Below are 24,918 nucleotides of genomic sequence, written 5' to 3'. Positions count from 1 at the left end.
CATCCCAGCTCTGAGGTACTCACGGGTGAAAGGACCAGGGCTATCCTGCCTTTGTGTCCACGAGCTGCATCTGCACATTTGCGGGCATTCCACCTCCATAGCCTCCCTTGGACTGCATTTGGTTCTGAATGGAGCTGACCTAAAACAAACAGGAACAGAACAGATGCACAGCAGGAACCAGAGACAGCAACAGTGATTTCCCCTCCATCTTCTGGACACAGGAAGTCTGGAGGTGATGCCCAGTGACAGTCAGCCAGTCTAGGGGGAGGCCAGGATGCCTGGGCCACAATAGTGAGTCTATTTACTGAATACTACTAAGTATTTACTGGGACACATTCATTTTCAAGCACCTTAATTTTTCCTGGTTATAGTACAAACAGTGAGGCCAGTACTGAACGATCTGTGTTTTAGTTTGGTCCCCCCCACCCCAGCAAGGCCTCCTGTAGCCCACAGGATGGATGGCCTTGAACTTGTAGTCATACTGCCTAAGCCTTCCGAAATTGCCACCTCCTTCTGCAATGCATAATCAACAGACTGACGAAGCAAAGATGTCCACAGACACAGGACAGGCCATGTTCACTTTTTAATCCTGTCAACAAGAGAACTACCACCTCAGCCTGTCAGGCCCTGCTCTGTGGTAAGACCAGAGTCTCATCGTGATGGACTGCAAGGGGTTGGAGCAAATGCAGACACCATCCTTCAGTTTATCACCATCATTCCACCCCAGGTCCTGTAAATTAGAAACACTCTAGAAGCAGAGAGTGAGTCAGGCCACACTGCTGGAAGGAGGGACCCATACAGGAAGTTTGGAGGTGATGCACAGTGGTGAGTCTGCAGTCTGGGGACCCGTGAAGGGTCACTTCCCAGAGCTGAGACCCGAGGGGAAGACGGGATGCTTGGACTTATTCATGAGTCTATTCACTGAGTGTTACTGAGCATTTACTGGGACATGAAGGAAGCACGGGACCTTTTGCTGGTGATCCTAAGTCATTAATTTGACATGTATCAGCGGGCATTATAGAACATGCAGTGTTTTTATGTGTAACATTAGTCAGATAAGCTATTTCCTCAGACACCTATTATTTCACCTAGTCAATTTGTTGCTGGCATTCCCAACCCTAATACGCCCATATAAAAAAACACACAATCCAGTTATAATTATAAGCTACTTGCCTACATTGGGCAAATCTAACACTATACTACTAACCTATACCCCAGCTATAAGACCCCATAGTACTTGTGGTTTCTCCCAGCCTCATAGATCTGGTCCATCATGGCTTCTCCTCTTCCTCCATCTTCTCTCTCCCTCTCCCTGCTCTCCACTTCCTGCCTCCCACTCTCAAACCTCCAGACCCACCTTTTCCCTCCACTGCCCAATTACAGAGGCTTGCCTAAGTTATTTCTGGAATAACAGGTTTAAATGTGTTAAAAGAGAATATACCGGTGCTAAGCTTATTCAGCTCCAAACAGCTTAAGGATTCTTCCTTATAGGACCCACTGCTCTTACTCAGAGACTCTGACTTCCGTCAAGGGTGCTGCACACACTACAACTAAACGCCTGTACTCAGGACTGATGGCTGCTTCAGGTGAGAATGTACAGCTCGTCTTTAAGCCCTGGGGTATGACCGCATCCACATCCCTTTGTGATGCAACGTGACCTCAGCTCAGATATCAGTATCAGTCTATACCCAACACACACACACACACACACACACAAACACACACACACACACACACACACACACACACACACGCAGCCTCTGCAGATGTTCCTGGTCAAGACTTTCAAACTCATAAACCATACAAGTCACAAGTCTAAGAAAAAGGTGTGTGTGTTTCCTAAAAAAAAAAAAAAAAAAAAAAAAAAAAAAAAAAAAAAAAAAAAAAAAAAAGATTCTGCAGTGTCAAACTAAATGGTCAGGAAGTGACCTATCAGTGTGAGAGCAGGCACATGACTGCAGGTGTACAGTGTTTTAAAACTACTACTAATGGCTCATAGAGCTCTTGCTGGCAAGAGGCTGGCACTAGAAAGTAAGCTTGCAGGAAGTAAGCTTGCAGGTGTGGCAATCTACACCTGTAAACAGCAGCATCCAGTGACATCCAGCCATCAAAAATTGGTCCATAAAGTAGCCTTGGGACGAGTGTGTGTTCAGAGGTGGTTAGTGATGCAGAGCAGGCCAGGCGGGCACCTTCACACACAAACCTGTTCCTAACGACAGTTGCTCCAGTCCCAGGAGAGAGATGGGGGAACACTTCCTTGGACAAACAGCATTTATATTCATGGTTTTGTCTTGTTGTCACTATTCTTACACAGGAAAACACAATTTCTCTCACAGTCATGTTTATGCTAACGAAACTATCAGTAGTAATTTCCAAAACCTCCCTGACTGATCTCACTGTCAGCAAGAACTCAGCACCCTGTGAGGGAGAAATGCTTTAGAGACAGTGGGATCATCCACTGAAATCGCTACCCAAAAGGACATATTGGTTCTGCAGAATGTCTGTCAGTCTCAGGGAAGACTCCAGTGGCCTGCAGGGCAACACCTGATGCTGTCAGCACAGGAACCTCCACTGCAGCTGACCTCGTGAAGCTTACTAACGGTAAGATGCAAGCACAGAATTTAAAGAAAATGCTGAACTGTGCACAAACAAGACTGAGAATGTTTCCAAGCACCAGGAGCTAGATTTAATCTCAACAGTTCGAGGTAATGTCCCAGCATCCACTGCCTGAGGCAGCAGCTCAAGTTGAAGACAAGCTTCCCCCCCTCTATGTTTAGATTAAATCTGGCCTCTGCACACATGCACACCGACACATAAATAAAAACTAGACCTTAGAGTGTGTGAGCAGCAGCTCGCACAGGAGAGTGAGTACTGGTGTTTACTCATGGGGGGTTCCAGCAGGATCTCTAGCCCCGGTTGTCTTACGACTGACTATGAAGGCCTCCAATTCAGAGACCTTCCTCCTGCCTCGACTTGTGAGTGCTGGAATTCAAAGCATACACCACCATGCCTGACATAAATATTAAATTAGAAGCTGACCTTTGAGTCCCCATGGTGGTAACATAAAAATCAATCATTAACAAACCCATTCCTAATGTGAGGGTGGGAAGGGGGGAATGGGGGCAGGGGGTAGGTGGGGACACAGCTTCATAGAAGCATGAGGAGGGGGGATGGGATAGGGGGTTTCTGGGTGGTGGTGGGAAGTGAGGTAAGGGGATAAAATCTGAAATGTAAATATAATATCCAATTAAAAAAAAAAAATCCAAATTCAAGTCTTAAAAAAAAAAAAAAAGCTCCTGGGTGGCTACTCCTGTGTGAAGTGGTCGCCTTTTACACAGTCATTACATCTTCCCATGAACATTAAGTCATCTGTATGTATATAGCAACATATTTAATAGAGTGTCAGTAATGTGCAAATAACTGCTAGACAATATTGCTTAGGGGGTGGCAATGGGAAAGGGCTATGCAGACACTTTGAAGGTGAGTCTTCACTCAGGTCCCACTGGGCCTTGTCCCACAGTCCCGTGTATGTCCCACCATCAAACTTACTGAGTTCATCCCACTAAATAGGTCTCCGGATCCTACGTGAGCTGTGTGTACAAAGTTGGTTGGCTCTCCGATCATACTTCGGTCAATGCGTCGTCGCCTTTTCTAAAATATGAGAAATAATGTGTTGAGAAAATGGCCTTATCCTCCCACACTGGTCTGAAACCCCAATTGTCACGCTTTTCATTTCTCCTTGAAACAATAAAACATCAAAACTAGAGGATGAGCAGTTAAGACCACTCAGCAGTAAGAAAGCCGACCATGCACATCAGAAAACCCAGCTTCCATCCATGGAATCCATGGTGGAAAGAGAACTCCTCAAAGTTGCCCTTTGACCCCCCCACCCCTCCCCCGCCCCATGATGCTGTGATGTGTGTGTGCAGCCACACTATCAGTTTTACCTGAAGGGGCATCTGGAAGTTTTTTTTTTAGCATAAAACAGTAAGTAATAATAAGCTAGCTGGTGACACACACCTGTATCTCCAGAACTGAGGAGGCTGGGACAAAAGGACCTAGGGTTTGAAGCCAGCCAGGGTACACTATGAATAACTTTACAAAACCAACCAACCAACAACAACAACAAAATAAACTAGCTGAGCGGTGGTGGCGCACGCCTTTAATCCCAGCACTTGGGAGGCAGAGGCAGGCAGATTTCTGAGTTCAAGGACAGCCTGGTCTACAGAGTGAGTTCCAGGACAGCCAGGGCTACACAGAAAAACCCTGCCTCCTAGGACAAAAACAAAACAAAACAAAACAAAACAAACAAAAAACACTAAAGAAACAGTACTTAAAAAAAAAGAAAAAAAAAAACAAAAACAAAAACAAAACAAACAACAACAGAATCTCATGTATCCCAGGTGGGCCTTGAACTCCTGACCATCCTGCTTCTATTTCCCAAATGTTGAGAATAGAAGCACTCACTGCCATGGCTAGTAAAGTAATAGGTATCTAAGAAACTAGTTAATCTGACTAAAACATTATACATAAAAACACTGCACATTATATAATGACCACTAATATATATTTTTATGTCAAAAATTACTTAAAAATAAGACAAATGTAAAATTACCCTCATTGTTAGCCAAGAACATGTGGGATTTGACCTCAATGCTCTGGATTTTAAGCACAACTTTCTAGTTCTTGATAACAAGTTGATTATATTCTGATGTCATTTATTTGGGTTGTATCCAACTGCCCTCCACAATGGAATGAATGTATCATTCAGCAGGCCTGGGGGAAGGGACAAGATTTAGCACTGGTCTGCTCACTGCACTGACTGGTGCCCTGTCTAAACTCAAGAAGGCTGGGCTTGCTTCCTAATTTTCGACAACCACGTTTTACTTTTGTGATAGGGTCACATCAATATAGACCAGGGTTACCTAGAACTCAAGGTCCTACCTCGGCTCCTGAGTGCTGAGATTACAGGTGTGCTCACCACGCTTGGCGGGAGCGCTAGCCAGTTTTCCAGTGAGCAGGCACACTGGCTTCCCTCCAGTACACCTATCTCCTGCCTCTCGACCACCCCTTCCCTGCTCATCTGAGATTTGGACTGATCCCTCAGATATGACACAAGAGCAGCCACCAGTGTAGCTGGGTCACTGTCCTCACAGCTGGCTTCCCTTGTGACAGCACACAGCTCCAAAGTTTGCAGGGAACTAGAAGTGTAGGAGTGGAACCTTAGGACACAACAGCCCAGGTCTGAAAAACTGCACAGTTGCTGCCATTCTAGGAAGTCCTAAATCTGACAGTGCTCATGACAGCCTGTCTGTCAGAACATGGCTTTCTAGAAACAGAGAAGTGGAGAGTTCGCATGTACAAGGCAGAAGCTGGCTTACAGTCTTTGGATCATTTTTGTTGTTGCTGAATAAAACCCAAAAGCAGCTGGATTCTTTCCTTTGGAAATACTTGATTCCCCTGGTTCAGCAATGGCATGTGCCTTCTGTGAGTTGGATGGGGTTTATTCCTGGTAACTGCATGGTAACACAGTGTCTCCTAACCACATGTTCCTAGAGCTTCTGCTCATGTGTTTTTGCTCACTTGTTCGCTCTGTGTGTGTGTGTGTGTGTGTGTGTGTGTGTGTGTGTGTGTGAGAGAGAGAGAGAGAGAGAGAGAGAGAGAGAGAGAGAGAAAGAGAGAAAGAGAGAAAGGAGAGAGAACGCTCAGTTTCTTTTTATCCCTTATTTTAAAATGTCTCTTCATAACATGTTATAGGACAACAACTTGCTCTGTTCAGGAGTTAACCAAAGCTAGAGTGTTAGGTCTTCAAGTTCACGGTCCAGTCAGCTCTGACTCACCTCTAGCAGGGTGAGTCAAGGCAACTAAAGCACACACTTGGCCAGGCGTGTCCCATCAGCCCGGCCCAGGTGAGGCCAGAGGGCCACTGTCCTCCTCACTTTTGAAAAAGTTTCTTTAAAACATTGTTCAAGTTTCTTCTTTGAGAATCTTGTGTGTGTGTGGTGAGTTTTGATCCCACTCACTCTCATCACCCTCTTGGACCCTCTCCCACGGCTACTGACCCCCTCTATCCAGCCCTCCCCCCACTCTTGCTGTCATGCCCTTTTTAATGCCCCACTGAATTTAGAGATGTTTACACGAGCAGGGCTGTGGTGGCTTTTCTTTTAGATACTTCTGTTCTATTTTATTCTTTGAAAACTTCATACAAATTTATAGAACCCACCCATTCATTCCCTTTCAATTTTACTCTCTACTTTAGGCTTTTAAATTTTGTTTTTGTTTTGAGACAGGGTCTCTCTACATAGTGCAGCCCTGGCTGTCCTGGAACTCTGTAGGCCAGGCTGTTTTTGACATCACAGATATCCAACTGCCTCTGCCTCCTGAGTACTGGGACTAAAGCATGTGCCACCAAGTCTAGCCTCCCTTAGTTTTTGAGATGGGGTCTCTCACTGGACCTGGAGCTCAATGACTGCCTAAGCTGGCTGGCCAGCAAGCTTCAAGGATCTTCTCCATCCCGTCCTGTCCTACAGGGTGGGCTTTTTATGTGGGTGCTGGGAATGCAACCATAGATAATGGGTCTGAAGAGATGGCTCAGAGTTTAAGAACACTGGTTATTTTTACAGAGGACCTGGGTTCTATTCCCAGTACCCACATACCTATAATTTCAGTTTCAAGGACTCCAACACCCTCTTCTAGCCTCCTCAGGCAACTGCATACACATGGTTCAAAACACACATGTATATGACAAAACACCCTCACATAAAACAAATTTTCAAGCTTAAGGTGTGCCTCTGCACAGCAAGTGCTCAAGACCACTTGAGCAACAAACTGCAATTCTTGATCAGAGGATTTTTTTTTAGTAGCAGCAACAATAAGAGTAATAATAATTATCACTATTATTGGGAGGCCTGTACCAGAGCACACATGTGGAGGTCAGAGGAGAGTCTGCACTCTCCTTCCACCTGGCTTTTGAGGACTGATGTCAGGTCACTGGGCCTGCATGGCACATACCTTTACACACCACAACATCTATCTCCCCAGCCCTTATGATGATTTTTCAAGAGCTCACTCTTAGATGTTACTGACATGGGAAGCCTCTGTGAGCACTTGCAATGCTAGCCTCTAACACGATGAGTCAACACTCTCACCTGTGTCTCCTTCCATATTGTTGGAGACAGGTCTCACTATATAGGCTGGCTATAACTCTCTGTGTGTGTGTGTGTGTGTGTGTGTGTGTGTGTGTGTGTGTGTGTGTGTGTGTTAGCCTCAAACTCTGTTTCCCAAATGCTGGGATTAAAAGTAGGAGTTACTTCATCCAGGTCATTTGTGCTTTATTTCTCTAAATTTAATCTCCAGGCCTTTAGTAAGGGTGTCCTGGAGCCCCGCTCATTTTTTAATCTAGGTCTCAGCCAAAAGAAGGTGCAGACCCTTCCTATGCTTGGCTCGCCCAGGCTCAGCATGTGTCTGCATCCACCACACTCATCTTACTTCCCTCCCCACTGTTCCTGTGTGGGGCAATAAATCACAATTCTGTAAAAGAGCCTTAAGAAGCAAAGCAAAAGCGGATATGACAGTAGTCTTGTTCCCTTTTCTCTTTGCTAATAACCATTAAAGTGGCCTTTGGAAGCCATTCATCCTAGTTCACCCACCTGTACGTACTCCAAATCATGGTCAAGTTCCCAGCATCTCAAGTGAGACAGCTTAGTAGACTTTCTCCCCCCTGTAGTACCAATGAGAGTAGGGATGGAGGCTTCTGCACAAGGAGAAAAGGACAGCGGCTGTACACCCTGGGGCAAAGGATCTGCATGATTGGGCCATCTCCCCAGGTCTCACAGGAGCCTGTCATGTAGGAGCAACTGCCTCTGCGTGCTCTCAGCCAGCTGGAGGGCCTCTCTACAAACCTGGAATTCTTTGGAGTCACACCTTCCAGGCATCCCTAGTTTGTTTGTTTGTTTGTTTGTTTCTTTTTTTTTTTTAGGCAGGGTTTCTCTGTGTAGTCCTGGCTGTCCTAGAACTCACTCTGTAGACCAGACTGGCCTCGAACTCAGAAATCTGCCCGACTCTGCCTCCCAAGTGCTGGGATTAAAGGCGTGCGCCACCACTGCCCAGCTGCATCCCTAGTTTCTATCATCTTGGCCCTGAAGTCTGCAGAGGCACCATGTCCCCTTTCTCCATGCCCACCAATAAGATGTGGTGCTTGGAAGAAATTACACACAGCCCAGACCCTACACCAAGTGACTCACTTCAGCTCCTGGGTGAGGCTCAGAGGACAGCTACCACAGTGAGCTCAGTACTCCCAGCATGTTGAGTCCTGAGGGAGGGTGTGCAAACACATTCCAAGGGGTACTCTCACACATAAAGGCAAAGGTGGGGAGCCTCCACTCACTTTTTTCACAAAGACACATGGCTGTCCAGAGATAGTCTTAAGATGACATGGTGGAGGAAGGAAGAGGGTGGGGATCAAGCACATGAGCCCACACCAGTCAACACAGTGAGGACACCCATCCTCCTAAAAGTCCCTTCTCCATCCCTTCCCCGTGTAGGCGCTGATCTACTGTCCGCACATGTCCGTCGGCGTTTCCTGAAGCTCATTTGAATGGACCCTACAACGTGTGCTTTCCTTCACTTGGTGCAGTTACTCTGAGGGTGGCAGCTGTTGCTACATATACCAGGAATCACTCCGTGTTAATCATACAACTCTGAGACAGGTTAAACCACAACAAACCAAAGTCAATCTGAATTCCTTGCTATCATCTCATCTGGGTCAGCTGAGTTCCCCCAACGTCCATAAACACACTTTGATAGTGTACAGAGCACATGAAGGCAAGGCTCACAAGGTGGCAAGACCTTCTCTATGAACTCCAAATCCCTGGGTATGCCCCAACTATGATGTAATGATGCAGAAATTCCATAGAAAGAGACCCTTGCCAAACTACCTCTACTCTAGCACAACTGTTCCCATTTGTGCCTCTAACCCCCGACCTTGTACAGAATGAAAGCATTTTAAGTGCGACCCGGATTATTTGCATGGCCAGCAGCTAATGAAGTGCTGTAAGAGGGAAGTGCTCCAGGAAACACAGTGACTCTACCCAAGTCCACACAGCGGCGCCCTCTCAAGCTTCCTGTTTTGCTTTGCTGAGGCCCAATAGTGGAATTCCCCTGGCTGCTGACAACTGCATCTGTGTTTGTCTTGAAAATTTAATGCCATGTACTTGAAAAAGTGTGCTGTTCCCCACCTCCCCCCCCAAAGTCCATCTTATGCTTGAAAAATACTGTGTTTAGTAGTTGGTTGATTGGGGGCAGTGGAATCATGCCATATAGCCATGGCTGGCCTGGAATTTGAAATCCCCCTGCCTCAGCCTCCTTGGTACACTTGCCTTTGTAGTTAGGACATTTATACTTAGCCCTGGGTGCTGTGGGCTCTGCCCTCCCTCACATCTCTAGAGCTATATCGAACAGAACACTTCCAACACACAGGCGCGCGCGCACGCACACACACGCACACACACACGCACACGCGCACGCGCACACGCACACACAGAGTCAGGTTGTCTCTGATCACTTTAATTGGATCCTCTCTGACTGAAGTTGAGCGTGACAGAGTCTCCTAAGTACTAAAAACATCCAATCTGTCCTTTCTCCTGTGAAGAAGAGAGCTATGGAGTCTTGTCATAAATATTTTATTTAATTAACTATGCAAACTAATTAGTAACTATACAAACCAGGCTGGTCTTGAACCTGGGCCCCTGCCAACTCCTATCTTACCTGCTGGGAGCAGGAGAATATTCTTATTATTTGTTAACATTACATGTTAATTACGTATGTGAATACATGTATGTACAAATGTGTGTGCACAGGTACCCAGAGGACAGAGGTTGTGAGATCCCTTGGAACTGAGGTTTCAGGTCACTGTGAGCCACCCAACTTGGGTCCTAGGAACTGAAATCAAGTCCTGTGGAAGAACAGCCAGTAAGTACTCTTAGCCAAATCAATGTGTTATTAGTTCTGGATAATTGGTCTCTAACATGTCCTTAGTTACAGAAAATGTGTGACATAAGCACTTTAGTCTAAACTTTTGTATCAGCCCACTGGTTTAAAAGGAACAAAATGGAAGTTTCTGAGGTACTTGTGTATCAGTCATGTGAGAGACAGAACCCAACCACAGTAACCTCAAGCAAAGGCCTGATCCTCCATTCTTGCAGGCTCATAAAACCCAAGGGGGAAAAAATAAGCCCATGCTATTGATGTCAGAGAAGCAACTTCACTTTGGCCCTTTAAGAATTCATGACCAAGAAAAGCATAGACTTTCAGGCCACCACACAACAGGACCTGTGACTGCACACTGTATTTTCTAAATAAACACAACCATCTCCCAGATGTGGTCAGATGACTTACATACAACAATAGGGTCTTTTAAGCAATGTTTTAGAAATCATGAAAGCTGCCAGCTAATGGGAGCTCTCCCTGCAGCCTGCAGCCTGCAGCCAGAGGACTGTGTGATCCTGTGTGAGGCACTGGGGTAAGAAAGCTGCAACTTTTTTATAGTTATCTGAAAACAACAGTTGTTTTTCTGCTCATTCATCAAAAGGCGTTTGTGACTTTCCTTCCAAGGTTTTGTTAGTGGCAATAGACAGTACAGTAAAGAAGCATACAGCTGTAATGGTAGCGCTTGCTTGGGAGATGAAGCAGGAAGGTTCCAGGACAGTCTAAACTACGCAGAAGCCCTGACTTGCTCCACCCTTCCCCAAAGGTAACCCTGCTTCTTTTGTTGTTGTTGTTTATTTTTGTTTTGTTTTGTTTTTCCAGACAGGGTTTCTCTGTGTAACCCTGGCTGTCCTGGAACTCACTCTGTAGACCAGGCTGGCCTCGAACTCAGAAATCCGCCTGCCTCTGCCTCTGCATCCCAGCGGGATTAAAGGCGTGCGCCACCACTGCCCAGCCAGTAACCCTGCTTCTGAGCTGCACACTCAAGTCTACAGCATAAACACACCTATCTGGGACTAAAAAGTCTCCGATGAGACATGGGAGGAAAACACAACTACTACTATTTTTATTTTTCATTAAAGATGTCAATCTTACAAATACTTAATATACAGGGTGCTATGAGGCTATAAAGTGTGTTGTTTCTACAAAAGTTATTAAAAAACAACAAACAGAAAGTACTGAGTGATATTAATACTTAACCACACTTGAAATTAAATTTCCCAATGAAAGATGCACGCACGGCAGAGCTTCCTAGGATACAGTCCCCCTACAGGCATGCGCCTTTCAAATGCGGACTGAGTGTGGTGGTTTGGATAAGAACGGTACCAACAGACTCACATTTGAATACTTAGTCATCTGGGAGTGGCAGTATTTGAGAAGGATTAGGAAGTGTGATCTTGTTAGGCTTTGTTGGAGGAAGTATGCCATGGAGGGGAGGGGAGGGGCGGGGGGGGGGGGGGGAGGATGAGATTTTGAGATTTCAAAAGCTCTTGCTAAACCCAGTTCTCTCATCATCCGTTCCTCTAGTGTTCTCTCTCTCTCTCTCTCTCTCTCTCTCTCTCTCTCTCTCTCTCTCTCTCTCTCTGTGTGTCTGTCTGTGTGTCTGTCTGTCTGTCTTTCTGGTTGCCTACAGATCAGGATGTGGCTCTCAGCTACTGCTCCAGTGCCATGCTCCCTGCCATGATGAGATGGATGAAGTCTGAGAGGGTGAGCCAGCCCCAGTCAAATGCTGTTCTTTATAACAGGTGCCTAGGTCATGCTGGCTCTTCACAGCAACACATCCGTGACAATGACACTGGCCTTAGGCAGCAAATGCTCATGGGTCAAAAAGTGGAAGAATAGAATTGCAGAATTTTATTTCAAGGAACTTCTGATTTGTGTATCACCCTGATTCATAACCTAATAGTTAAATGAACCAGTATTATACACATTAAAATCAGAAATCACAAGATTAAAATTTAACATAAGATCCTAATTTTGATTCAGTTAAGACCCTGAGTAAAAAAATGAAAAAAAAAAAAAAAAAAAAAAAAAAAAAAAAAAAAAAAAAAAGAAAAAAGAAAAGAAAAAAAAAAAAAGTAGAGAACAATGGAGGAATTAAGCCAACCTTCTGGCAAACACAAACCTCCCCACACCCCAAGAACTTTTCAGTTAAAAATGTCACTCAACTGACTGTTTGCCTAGCATACACAAAGCCTGGGGTTGGATCCCCAGCACCACATAAAACAACGGTTGGTGGTACAAAACCGTAACCCCAACACTTGGGAAGGTCAAAGTAGGATCAGAAGTCATAGGAAGTCTGAGGCCAGCCTGGGATACATGAGACTCTGTAGGTAGGTAGGTAGGTAGGTAGGTAGGTAGGTAGGTAGGTAGGTAGCAAGCGTTCTCAGAACTAGTCTGAACATTTATCCAGTTTCATGAATCTGTAAAAACACAAATCTAACTAAAATCTCAATAGGTCTTTCAAAAAACCTGACAAACTTTGAAATTTTGTATGGAAGATTCCACTAAAACTTGCCAAAACATAAAATAAAAACTAAAGGACAGATTTGCCTTCCCAGATGCCAGGACAATATAAAGCAGAAAAGTGGAGACCATGACATCAGCACAATGCTGAGTTCAGGAAAAGCAGAATGAAGAGACTCAGAGTGTGACTCACACTTGATGTGTGGACACACATTTTAGTGGCTACGTTAGAAAGACATTTATGTAGCATGCTGCAACACACTAAATAGATCTCATACCAGGGACAAAGGACACTGGGCAACCAGTTGTAGGGCCAAAGTCAGCATATGGAAAAATAAGCACAGTTAGATTCTTTCTTCCAAAGCCAATTCAAAGCCCAGCACAGTGGTACACACCTGAAACCTCTACACTCAGAAGGCTGGGGCAAGTGGAACATGAGTTCAAGTCCAGCCTGGGCCATACAAGCAAGACTTTTGTCTCAAAAAACAAACAAAACAACATACATTAATTTACTTCAGGCTTTTATTATATATGGCAACTGATTCTACTTTTTAAGAAAGTCTTTATAACTCAGGAGTAAGAAAATATTTTTAAACAAGATACAAAACCATAACCCAAGACAGCTACTTGTTAATTTTCTTTGTGTTGCTAGAGACTGAACCTGTGGCCTTGTGCACACTACAAGAACTCTACAACTGAGCTTCCGGCCCAGATATTAACTACATTTACTCTTAAGAGGGAGATGCTTGGGCATGCATGTACTTGCCATGCAAGCAGGAGGACCAGAGTTCTCAACATAAAAACCTATGCCTATAACCCTACAGGTGGGGAGGCAAAGACGGAGGCTGAGTCAGAGAGCTAAGTTCAGTGTGGAAGAGAAAAGGACATGGGAAGGCACTGCCATTAGGCTTTCTGGAGTATGTAGAGAAAATCACACTGATCAGCAAACACCGAGAGACGCTAAGCTTTGTGCTGCACATGCAGCTCACTGCGGAGCGCTTGCCTAGCAAGCACAAATGAAACTCCAGGTCTAAGTGTGCATGTGACCCATAATCCAAGCACTTGGAAGGTGGAGGAAAGAAGATCAAACACACAAGGTCAATGCTGGGCCTGGTGATGCACTCCAGAGGCAGTAGGATCTCTGAGTTCCAGGACAGCCAGGGTTCTGTAGAGAATACTGTGTCAAAAAACAAACAATAAATAACCCAAGGTCATCTGTGTATATGGTAACTTTGAGGCTAGCCTGGGATACTTGAGAACCCATTTCAAAAATAAAGAGGTTAGCAAGATAGCTCAGTAGGTAAAGACACTTGCTGCCAAACCTACGGATTTGTGTTCAGTTCTCTGGGATCCACATGGTGGAATAAGAGAACTGATTTCCATAGTTGTCTTCTGACCTCCCTCCACCTGTGTGTTATGGCACACACAAGTCTCCCTAAACAATGTAATAATATTTTTAAAAAATAACAAGTAAAAAGGGAGGGTGAAAGCTGTGTGTATGTGGGGCTTAACTTTGTTAGCAACCATAAGGAACAAAAAAGAGAAAACAGAAAAATCAGAGAATTTCACTTTACCCATTAGACTGTTAGAAACTAAGGTAGAAACATCACTAATGAAGATCCTGTGACAGCCAAAGCAGCCAACACTGCTACAGGAACCATGGTATCAGAGTCGGTTGTCACTGTCCTAGGAAACTGACTCTTCTAACCCACAGCTCAGGCTCCTAATGTACCGAAGAGCAAGGCCAGCAGACAGGACAAGAGCCAGGGCCAACCAAGGGGCATGTGTAAGATCCCTGTCCCCAAACAAGACATCCATCCCTGCTGTCATCCCGACACTGGTGAGCATCACTGCCATGATGATTCTGGCATAAAATGTGAATTCTACAGATTCACAAATCAAAGAGGATTTGATTTTGCTTTTCAATACTAATGCACTGTTTGTTTGTTTTTTTTAGATTATCCAAAGGCTTACATATTTAGTAATGATCAATAACAAGATGCCCTTACAATCAGAGGTGTAACCCAATACTCAACCTAGATATACCAACTACCTTTGACTGCTACAGACAGGCGAACATCAGCCTCCATGTCCCCCTCTCTCTCATTCTCCTCTCTCCACTGGTTTGTTTTTTAGCTGTAACCTTGAGGTGCCTATAAATTACAACTGCAAGGTAGCTGTGAGGATACAGGAGAGGGGATGAGGGAGGGAGGGAGGGAGGGAGGGAGGGAGGGAGGGAGGGAGGGAGGGAAGGGAGAGAAAGAAGGATAGAGAAAGGGAACAAAGGGGGAATGGAGAGAGGGAAGAAGAGAGAGAGGATGAGAGGGGCAGAAGGAGAAATCCCAATCTAAACTGAATCAAGATCAATTTAAGAAAAGTACTAAAAGATGAAATAGTAGCTTTTATTTATAAGCCAATATTCAGGAAACAGAAGTCAGGGTCTGTGTACGTTCCAGGTGAGCTTCACAGCACTGCAGGCTAGCTACGGCCACACTGAGGGGTTATCTTTTAAATGAATGAATGAATGAATGAATGAATGAATGGCTGTCCACTGTCTCTGACTCACCTCCCCATCGTGAACCCAGTCTGTACCTAGCTCTCCAACAGCTCCTCACTGGTTAGAAATACAAATAGCAGGGCTGATCATCAAAGCCTTCCCAATCTCTCAGGGACCTCTAAATGAAGACAATGTCACACTCGTACTTACAATTACAGTATTTATACAAGAAATACAACATACAGAAAATACATGCATTAGTCAGCTCTCTGTTTCTATCACAAAATACCCAGAAAATAGGCTTAAAAAGAGGAAATGTCTATTCTGGCTCATCCTTGGAGGCATGGTTGGCTGCCCCATCACCTCTAGACAATATGTCATGGAAGGAGCACAAAGCACAGCAGCTGTGCACTTGAGGAACAGACTCTGACAGCATCATGCAGATTACCGAATGATCCCCAGTGAAGTGTGATCTCATATGGGTTCTACCACCGTCCAGAGCTGAGCACAAGCCCTAACTGCAGACCCAGCCTCGCTGACATCACAGCACAACCTCTCAGGAGGCAGACAGTTTCTGCCTGACAGTCTTGGGAATTTGGGGGCTCAATTACACAATTACATTTCAATCAGTCCTCTTCAATGACCTTCCAAAAAACAGGGCCATTTTTTCCCTCTCTTAATTGAAAAGGATGACTTTTTTTCTTAAATTAAATTCTACTTAAGTGTCTTGAGACAATTATAATTATGATTTTGTGTGAGATTAAATGAATTAAGAATAAGCACTTCTGTTTTCAGATCGATCGGCATGACATCTGAGCACCTCAGCAGCCATGCTTCACGTTGAACCCTGAAATCACAAAGGGCCAGGACTACTGGCTGCCACTCTCCTACTTCACTGAAGACAGAGTTTCTACGATACCCAAGCAGTCCATCAAACCCATGTCCTCAACCACTTCCCTTGAAGATCCACCAACTCTCCTGCTCTGATGCATGGTGGCCAGTCTAGCAATCATTTGCAGCCTCCCTCCCGCTTTGCATTATGGGTTAAAACTGTACAGCAGAGCAACACATGGCAGAAAAAAAGCTAATACACTACAAACTCCGGTCATGAAGCTGAGGAGATGCTGGTCTGTGTGAGCATGCCTGTCACTCAAACTACTCTGAAAGTGTAAAAGTTCTCTCACTAGTTTCTTAGCTCAGACATGCAAGAGTTGTTCAGGTTGCTTGTTTTCACAAAGAATAAAATCAGAGTGTTTTGTGACTTGAACAGCTAAAGACTCTGGTCCTCTCTCTGGCCTCACTGCTCCCAGCACAGGGCTTCCTGGCTGTGCTCTCACTCTGCACCTGCTTTGCTAGCTCTGGGCTCTGACAAAAATCCGATTGGTGAGGATGAGTGCTACTTACACCTCTCCCCAAAGTCCCTGCTTCTCGGTCTTCTCTGAACCTGCGCACACATCCGTGTTTCTCCTACACCCCTGTTATCTTTACCAGCACTCCTTTCCCACAAAGTGGTTCCCACCATAAATGTCTGTTCAGTACGTGGCTCATTCAGAAATTCCAAGGTACTGTTAAAGACTCAGACACATGGAGACTCGACAAACGTCATCCCTGCCAGAAATGAGATTCCCTAGACTCAGTGTTCACCTTTTGTAACAACATGAAGCTGCCAGTATTCTACAGGACAGCAACTGAAAGCAGTTGATAAAACTTCTTAAATTCAGTTACAGGGCATATGAGCTCAATTAAAAAACCTACAGCCTTAGCGCAACATAAAGCAGCAATGACATTTGTACCAGGGAAACACTGGGGTGATATTATGCTACGTATTGCACTGTGTTAATGTGAAGGAAGACAAGAAAGAGATTCTTAGCCACTGTGCAGAAAACTGTTTCCTATTTGCTTTCCTGCATGAGGCTCTTCCCTTTGCGCCCATGGAATGTGTAAGAGCAGGGTCATAAAGGAACGGAAGAGCTGGCATGTGGCATGTGGCACTTTGTCTTAGCAAATACTTCAGAAAACTCTAAGAGGTGACCAAGCAGCTTTCAGTGAAAGCAACCTTGGCACTGGCTGCAAGAACAGCAAACACACAGTTCTGTGGAATATAAACGACATACGGTTATAAGCGTGCTCTTTAAGTGTGTGCTTGAGGCCAACAGCAAAGCCAACTCTTCAACTACGGCGACCACATAGTCTGCTGCATACTTTTTCTCAGAAAGTAAAGAAAGCTAAAGATGACTGTGGAACAGATATATGTGAATACATGCATCTTTATTATATGACTGACATGCCAAATCTTACACACAGAGTCTTTCTAGAAAGAAAGACTCCACTTCTACTGTCCATCCCTCATAACTCCAAGGCCTAGGTTCCAGCTGCTTAAAGTCCTCACTAGGTGTGAGTGTGCTCAAATGGGGCGCTCACTTCACTATACACACTCTTCTCAAACATGGCAACATGGGGCTGGGGAGATAGCTCAGTGGTTAAAGTGCTTGCATGCAAGAGTGGGACTAGAGTTTGGATCCCCAGAACCCTTGTGTCGGGTGAGCATGCAGCCCACCTATAAGTCTAGCCTCCAAAGACAGAGACAAGACAACTGTCTAGAGCAAGCTGGCTGGGGACACTAGCTGTGTCAGTAAGCTCTAGGTTGGACAGACCCTGCCTGCCTCAGTGGTTACGATAGAAGAACAATGGAGGATAATTCTTGACATCAACTCTGGGCCTCCACATGCATGTGCACACACATGACCTATACCATATGTGTAGAATAAGGACACACACATGCACAAAATAGAAAGGAAATAAAATGTATGGCAATGTGATGTTGTCTCTGGGCTGACCTGTAAGGAGCATTACCACAAAAACCACACAAGAAAAGCCTGATCAAACTGAAATCCACAACTCTTCTTAGATCCACTGGCAACAGGAGCCTCAGAGAAAACTGCTGTCTTAAGAGACAAGCATCACAACCACTAGAGCAAAAACCTGTGTAGCATCTAGCACTGGAACAGAAAAGCCATGTGTCACACATACATACATACCTATCTGTATGATAACATAAGGGAACATGTAACCACAATCCACCTTAAAAACCAATACTATTGACAAAGAAGAGCCACAGAAGATTCCCTGTGAGACAGGGAAGTCAGCAACTCCAGTTGTAGCAGGCACTGACCTTGCCCACATGCCATGAGCCTGGGCTCAATCTCAGCCCCACCAAAAGACAAAACAAAGCAACAAAGTAACAGAGGCCACTGTGTCAAAAGGACAAAACACTGCACCTCTCATAACTGGACTCGGGAATTTAAAAATAACAGGTGACATTTCAAATCACTAATTAAAAGACCAGTTGTCTAATGAAGTGTCTTTAGATAGCTAATTAGCATGGAAAAGTACACCTAACTTGATGCCACATCAATGAAGCCACTAAGTGTGAAAGAAGACAGTATGCAGCTGGTGACAGAGCACAAAGATTACCTTCCACAAAACCTGCTATAACAAAGAGATGACACAGCAGCTTGTGGCTGGGGCAGACACCTAGCTGTTCTGCTCCCATGAAGACACCATATCCTGAGACATCCTAGAGGAGCCACTGCACTCAGAGCAGCTGGAACTCAGGAAGGATCACAGGATAGCAGAGGCAGATGGACCCTGAGGAGTTCTGACACAAGCAAGATAACTGGAAAGACAGGCTCCAGTCAAAGACAGTGAGTGTAGGTAGCATTAGAGTTAACCAGATGGCAAAAGGCAAGCGCAAGAACGTAAGCAACAGAAACCAAAGCTTCTTGGCATCATCAGAACCCAGTTCTCCCACCATAGCAAGTCCTGGATACCCCATCACATCGGAAAAGCAGGATTCAAAATTAAAATCACTTCTCATGAGGATGATAGTGGACTTTAAGAAGGACATAAATAACTCCTTTAAAGAAGGACAGGAGAACACAGGTAAGCAGGTAGAAGCCCTTAAAGGGGAAACACAAAAATCCCTTAAAGAATTTCAAGAAAACACAACCAAACAGGTAAAGGAATTAAACAAAACCATCCAGGATCTAAAAGTGGAGGTAGAAACAATAAAGAAATCTCAAAGGGAGACTACCCTGGAGATAGATAACCTAGGAAAAAGACCAGGAGTCATAGACGCAAGCATCACCAACAGAATACAGGGAGACAATCTCATGTGCAGAAGATACCATGGAAAACATTGATACAACTGACAAAAAAAAATGCAAAATGCAAAAAGCTCCTAACCCAAAACATCCAGGAAATCCAGGACACATGAGAAGGCCAAACCTAAGGATAATAGGTATAGATGAGGGTAAAGATTCCCAACTTAAAGGGCCAGTAAATATCTTCAACAAAATTATAGAGGAAAACTTCCCTACCTAAAGAAAGAGATGTCCATGAATATACAAGAAGCCTACAGAACTCCAAATAGACTAGACCAGAAAAAAAATACCTCCCATCACATAATAATCAAAACACCAAGTGCACAAAACAAATAAAGAATATTAAATGCAGTAAGGGAAAAAGGCCAAGTAACATATAAAGGCAGACCTATCAGAATTACACCAGACTTCTCACCAGACACTATAAAAGCCAGAAGATCCTGGACTGATATCATACAGACCCTAAGAGAACACAAATGCCAGCCCAGACTACTATACCCAGCAAAACTCTCAATCACTATTGATGGAGAAACCAAGATATTCCATGATAAAACCAAATTTACACAATATCTTCCCACAAATCCAGCACTTCAAGGGATAATTGGTGGAAAACTCCAACACAAGGAGAGAAACTACAACCTAGAAAAAGCAAGGAAGTAATCTTCCAACAACCCCAAAGAAGATAGTTACACAAACATAACTCCACCTCTAACAACAAAAATAACAGGAAGCAGCAATCAGTTTTCCTTAATATCTCTTAATATCAATGGACTCAATTCTCCAATAAAAAGACATAGACTATCAGACTAGATACATAAACAGGACCCAGAATTTTGCTGAGGAAACTCATCTCTGTGAAAAAGACAGACACTACCTCAGAGTAAAAGGATGGAAAACAATCTTCCAAGCAAATGGTCCCAAAAGACAAGATGGAATAGCAATTCTAATATCAAATAAAATCAACTTTCAACCAAAAGTAATCAAAAAAGATAAAGAAGGACACTTCATACTCATCAAAGGAAAAATCTACCAAGATGAACTCTCAATTTTGAACATCTATGCCCCAAATGCAAGGGCACTCACATACATAAAAGAAACTTTACTAAAGCTCAAAGCATACATTGCACTTCACACAATAATAGTGGGGGATTTCAACTCTCAGCAATGGACAGATCATGGAAACAGAAACTAAACAGAGACACAAAGAAACTAACAGAAGTTATAAACCAAATGGATTTAACTGATATCTATAGAACATTTCATCCTAAAACAAAAGAATATACCTTCTTCTCAGCACCTCATGGTACTTTCTCCAAAATAGACCATATAATTGGTCACAAAACAGGCCTCAACAGATACAAAAAGACTGAAATAATCCCTTGCACCCTATCAGATCACCATGGTCTAAGGCTGCTTTAATAATGACAAAAACAATGGAAGCCCACATACACAAGAAAACTGAACAATGCTCTACTCAATGATGACTTGGTAAGGAAGAAATAAAGAAAGAAATTAAAGACTTTTTAGAATTTAATGAAAATGAGGACACATCATACCAAAACTTGTGGGACTCCATGAAAGCAGTACTAAGAGGAAAACTCATAGCTCTAAGTGCCTACAAAAAGAAACTGGAGAGAGCATACACTAGCAACTTGACAGCACACCTGAAAGCTTTAGAACAAAACAATCACTCTAGAAATCAGTCTGGCGGTTCCTCAGAAAATTGGACATAGCATTACCTGAGGACCCAGCTATACCACTCCTGGGCATATACCCAGAAGATGCTCCAACATATAACAAGAACATATGCTCTACTATGTTCATAGCAGCCTTATTTATAATAGCCAGAAGCTGGAAAGAACCCAGATGACCTTCAACAGAGGAATGGATACAAAAAATGTGGTACATTTACACAATGGAGTATTACTCAGCTATTAAAAACAATGAATTCAAGAAATTCTTAGGTAAATGGATGATGGAACTAGAAATTATCATCCTGAGTGAGGTAACCCAATCACAAAAGAACACATATGGTATTTACTCACTGATAAGTGGATATTAGCCCCAAAGCTTGAAATAGCCAAGATACAACTCACAAACCACATGAAGCTCATGAAGAAGGAAGACCAAGTGTGGATGCCTCGGTCCTACTTAGAAGGAGTAACAAAATATTCAAGGGAGCAAATATGGAGACAAAGTGTGGGAAAGAAACTGAAGGAGGGACCATCTGAAGACCATTCCACCTGGGTATCTATCCATGTGCAGTCACCAAAGGTAGACACTGATGTGGATGTCAGGAAGTGCATGCTGACAAGAGCCTGATATAGCTGTCTCCTTAGAGGTCTGCCAGAGTCTGACATATTCAGAGGCAGATGCTCACAGCTAACCACTGATCTGATCAAGGGGTTCCCAGTGGAGGATTTAGAGAGAAGACTGAAGGAGCTGAAAGGGTTTGTGGCCCCATGAGGAGAGCAACAATACCAACCAGAGCTCCCAGGGTCTAAACCACCAGCCTGGAAGCACATAGGGAGAGACCCATGACTCCATCTGTATATGTAGGGGAGGATGGCCTTGTCGGGCATAGGTGGGAGAGGAGATCCTTGGTCCCATGAAGGCTGAACATGGAGTTGGGGGGGAGGGGGTAGGTGGGGGCATATCCTCATAGAAGCAGGAGAAGGGGGATGGGATAGGGAGCTCCTGGGTGGTGGGGGTATGGGGTAAGGGGGTAAAATCTGAAATGTAAATATAATATCCAATTAAAAAGTAAAATTAATTAATTAATTAATTTAGAAGAGATGATACAGCAATAAACCTGTAATCTGAAAAGCATGTCTGAAGCAGCAAAATAACTCAATTAAAAACTGTTAATAGGCCGAGCAGTGGTGGCGCACACCTTTGATCCCAGCACTTGGGAGGCAGAGGCAGGCAGATTTCTGAGTTCGAGGCCAGCCTGTTCTACAGAGTGAGTTCCAGGACAGCCATGGCTGCACATCGAAACCCTGTCTTGAAAAACAAACAAACAAACAAACAAACAAACAAAAAAGACTGTTAATAATGAAAAAAGAAACACAAATTTAGACTAAGTATACTAAAAGATATCTGACCCTTCTAGGAACCAGGTTAAGTCAAATTTAAAGTATATGTAAAAATATATTTAAAATTTTAATCCTCATCATCCTTTGTACCCTGTTATACACTTGAATAAAATACAAATTCATTTGTCCAGCCAACCAGCTAGCATGCATACACACATTCCCCAAGACAGTACTGGTTCCTAAAGACACAAAATAACATGGTCCAGTCTCTACAGAGTTCAGAATAGGGATAAGAGATATGTATAACACCCTATAGAACTCAGCTTCCTGAGAATTACAGGTTCTGGGCCAAAACCCTGCACCACTGAGCTGTATCCCCAGCCTTCCAGAGATGACTTGATGCAGGCCTCTGCAAAGATGGACAAATAAGTTTTCTAATCTTTAATATATAAAGGTTAAGAGGCAAAAAAAAAAAAAAAATAGAGCTTTTGTTTTGGAGTTTCTATCGCTGTAATAAAACACCATGGCCATGGGTTTATTAAGCTATTTGAGGAGAAAAGGGTTATCATTTGCTTATACAACACAATCCACTATTGAAGGAACTCAGGGTAAGAACTCAAGCAGGAACTGAAGCAGAGGCCATGGAGGAAACCTGCTTACTGGCTTGCTCCCAAAAGCTGGCTCAGCCTGCTTTCTTATAGTATCCAGGATCACCAGTACAGGGATGGAACCAACAACTACAGTGGGTTAGGCCTTCCCCCATAATTAAGACAATACCACACAGGCTTGCCTACCGTCTGATCTTACAACAGTAATTTCTCAGTTGAGACTCCCTCCTCTCAAATGACTCCAGCTTGTATCAAATTGACATAAGCCAGACAGTACAGCTTGTGAAGTCACACAGGGCCATGTAACACCGGTGTGACTGAACAAAACAACTGAGCTGCCACAACCGGAAATAAGAGCTGTGAGGAAAGGAGCAAGTGAGTGGGGAAAAGCTCACAGGGACCTGGCTGTCACGCTTTCCCAGCACCAGTCTAATGGCGGACGTGGCCCTTAGCACTCAGCCTCCTTTCTCCTATCCCCACATCTGTCAGTGCTATGGAACACTGCCTTCTCAGTGATGCACAGTGGGGCTTACAATTCCCCACCATGGGTGGGGGGAAATCTTACCATGTACCTCTAACTGCTCTGGAACTGGCTTCAAACTCTAAGATCTGCCTGCCTCTGCCTCCCAAATGCTGGGATTAAAGGCGTGCACCACACTAGGCTCCTAGTACAATTCTTGACACCCAATCAGTTTATCTTCGAGATACACTATCCTTTGTTTTGCTTTTGTTTTTTGAGACAAGATCTTGCCATATAGCATTGGCTAGCCCTAAACTTTCTTTGTAGACCAGGCTGGCCTCAAACTCAAAGCCCAGCTTCTGCCTGCCCAAGTGCTGGATTACAGGTGTGTGCTAGCAAGCCCAATGTTTCTTCAACAAATGTGTTTCTGTTTGGTTTTGTTGTTGGGTTTTTGGTTTTTTTTTTTTTTTTAAATGGATGCTCAGAGTCCTAAAACCACAGTTGCTGCCAGTCCCCAGGGTCCCCATGCTCAGTTTGAGAGCCAGTGTCCCACAGATACTTACAGGCTGAGGTTGCTCTGCTATACAGCAGTTGAAACACAACCAGAATTCACTCATGCTCTCAGTCCAAGGCCTGAGCAAGCACCAACAAAGGCTCCAAATCTTCAGACAGGAAGCTTCCCAACGTGCACCCTCAAAGTGAGGAATGGTCGTCAAAATAACTTTACTTCACTGTGCCTCTGTCCCTGAAGTCAAATGTCTCAAGTTGATCGAAAAGGAAGTCTGATTGTTTCTTTTCGCTGCTTTCGGTTCTACAGAGACTGGTTCCAGGTCAGTGGGAAGAAAAGAACAGCTTTGGTCCAGAGCCGACAGCAGGTCTAGGAAAAGGAGGAGACGTAAGTAAGGCACCTGCAGTATCCTTGGATGACTCAGCCTTTGAAATCTGTAACAATGTTAAAGATGTCACCTAAAGGCAAATACTGCAAACCAAAATTTCATAAACTCAGTGAGTTAACAAATTATTTTTTAAGTTATGGCCTGACCATGTGGCCAGGTTTTAATAGTGAAAAATGAAAAAAATCCTTGCTTTCATGGACTATTCTATAAATATAAACTATGAATTAGTTTAAAAGCATTTTATTTACAAATCACCAATTAAAACATGATTGCCATGCTTTTAAGTTCCACAAAGACATGATGATCGTCCTCTCATGTTTCATTGAGTCCTTTGTTTTCAGACAACCCACAATAACTAACAGATCATGAACTCTAAGGGAACAAGATATAAAACATCAGAAACCTTAAAATGATCACCCACCCATGGAAATAGATAGAAGTTAGCTTTCTTTCTGTGGATCCAGCCATTAGGACCCCTCCTCCACCTAAACAGCCTGCACTGAGTAGAGACACCTATCATCCTGCCACAGCAAGGCAAGGTGAGTCCAAGAAGTCCTTGTCAAGGTGACAGAGAAGCAAAGGAAAGAGGGCCAGAGAAGTTCCAGTCATTCATAAGACCAGCGTCTCCTGTATACAAGTTTATATTAAATGGGCTCATACTCCTGGCAACCTAGCATACACATTTACTGAAGATGCCCAATACTAGATATGTAAGTTGCAAGCCAGGGAAACATTAGCAGTCAGCCAACCATGACTGAGACAATGGTGAAAATGTAAGAGAGGCAGCAGCGTGAGTAATAAAGAGGGTT

At 44.0% G+C, this 24,918-nt stretch overlaps 1 protein-coding gene across 1 annotated transcript in view; it reads right to left on the bottom strand.

Moving 5' to 3' along the window:
* Positions 1–24,918, bottom strand: part of Cdc42se2 (CDC42 small effector 2) — a 69,396-nt gene that overhangs the window by 2,729 nt on the left and 41,749 nt on the right. Inside the window, exons 3-5 of the mRNA XM_034506915.2 lie at positions 23,777–24,090; positions 3,550–3,651; positions 24–139 (exon numbers count right to left, since the gene is read on the bottom strand). Of these exons, the coding sequence (XP_034362806.1) occupies positions 41–139; positions 3,550–3,651; positions 23,777–23,830 (255 nt within the window). The 5' untranslated portion in view covers positions 23,831–24,090 and the 3' untranslated portion in view covers positions 24–40. The remainder of the gene's footprint in view (positions 1–23; positions 140–3,549; positions 3,652–23,776; positions 24,091–24,918) is intronic.

Source organism: Arvicanthis niloticus, chromosome 6 (genome assembly GCF_011762505.2).
Source record: "Arvicanthis niloticus isolate mArvNil1 chromosome 6, mArvNil1.pat.X, whole genome shotgun sequence".
Classification (NCBI taxonomy): domain Eukaryota; kingdom Metazoa; phylum Chordata; class Mammalia; order Rodentia; family Muridae; genus Arvicanthis; species Arvicanthis niloticus.
Note: the sequence above shows the minus strand (reverse complement) of the source record. Positions and strands in the feature narration are given on the sequence as shown.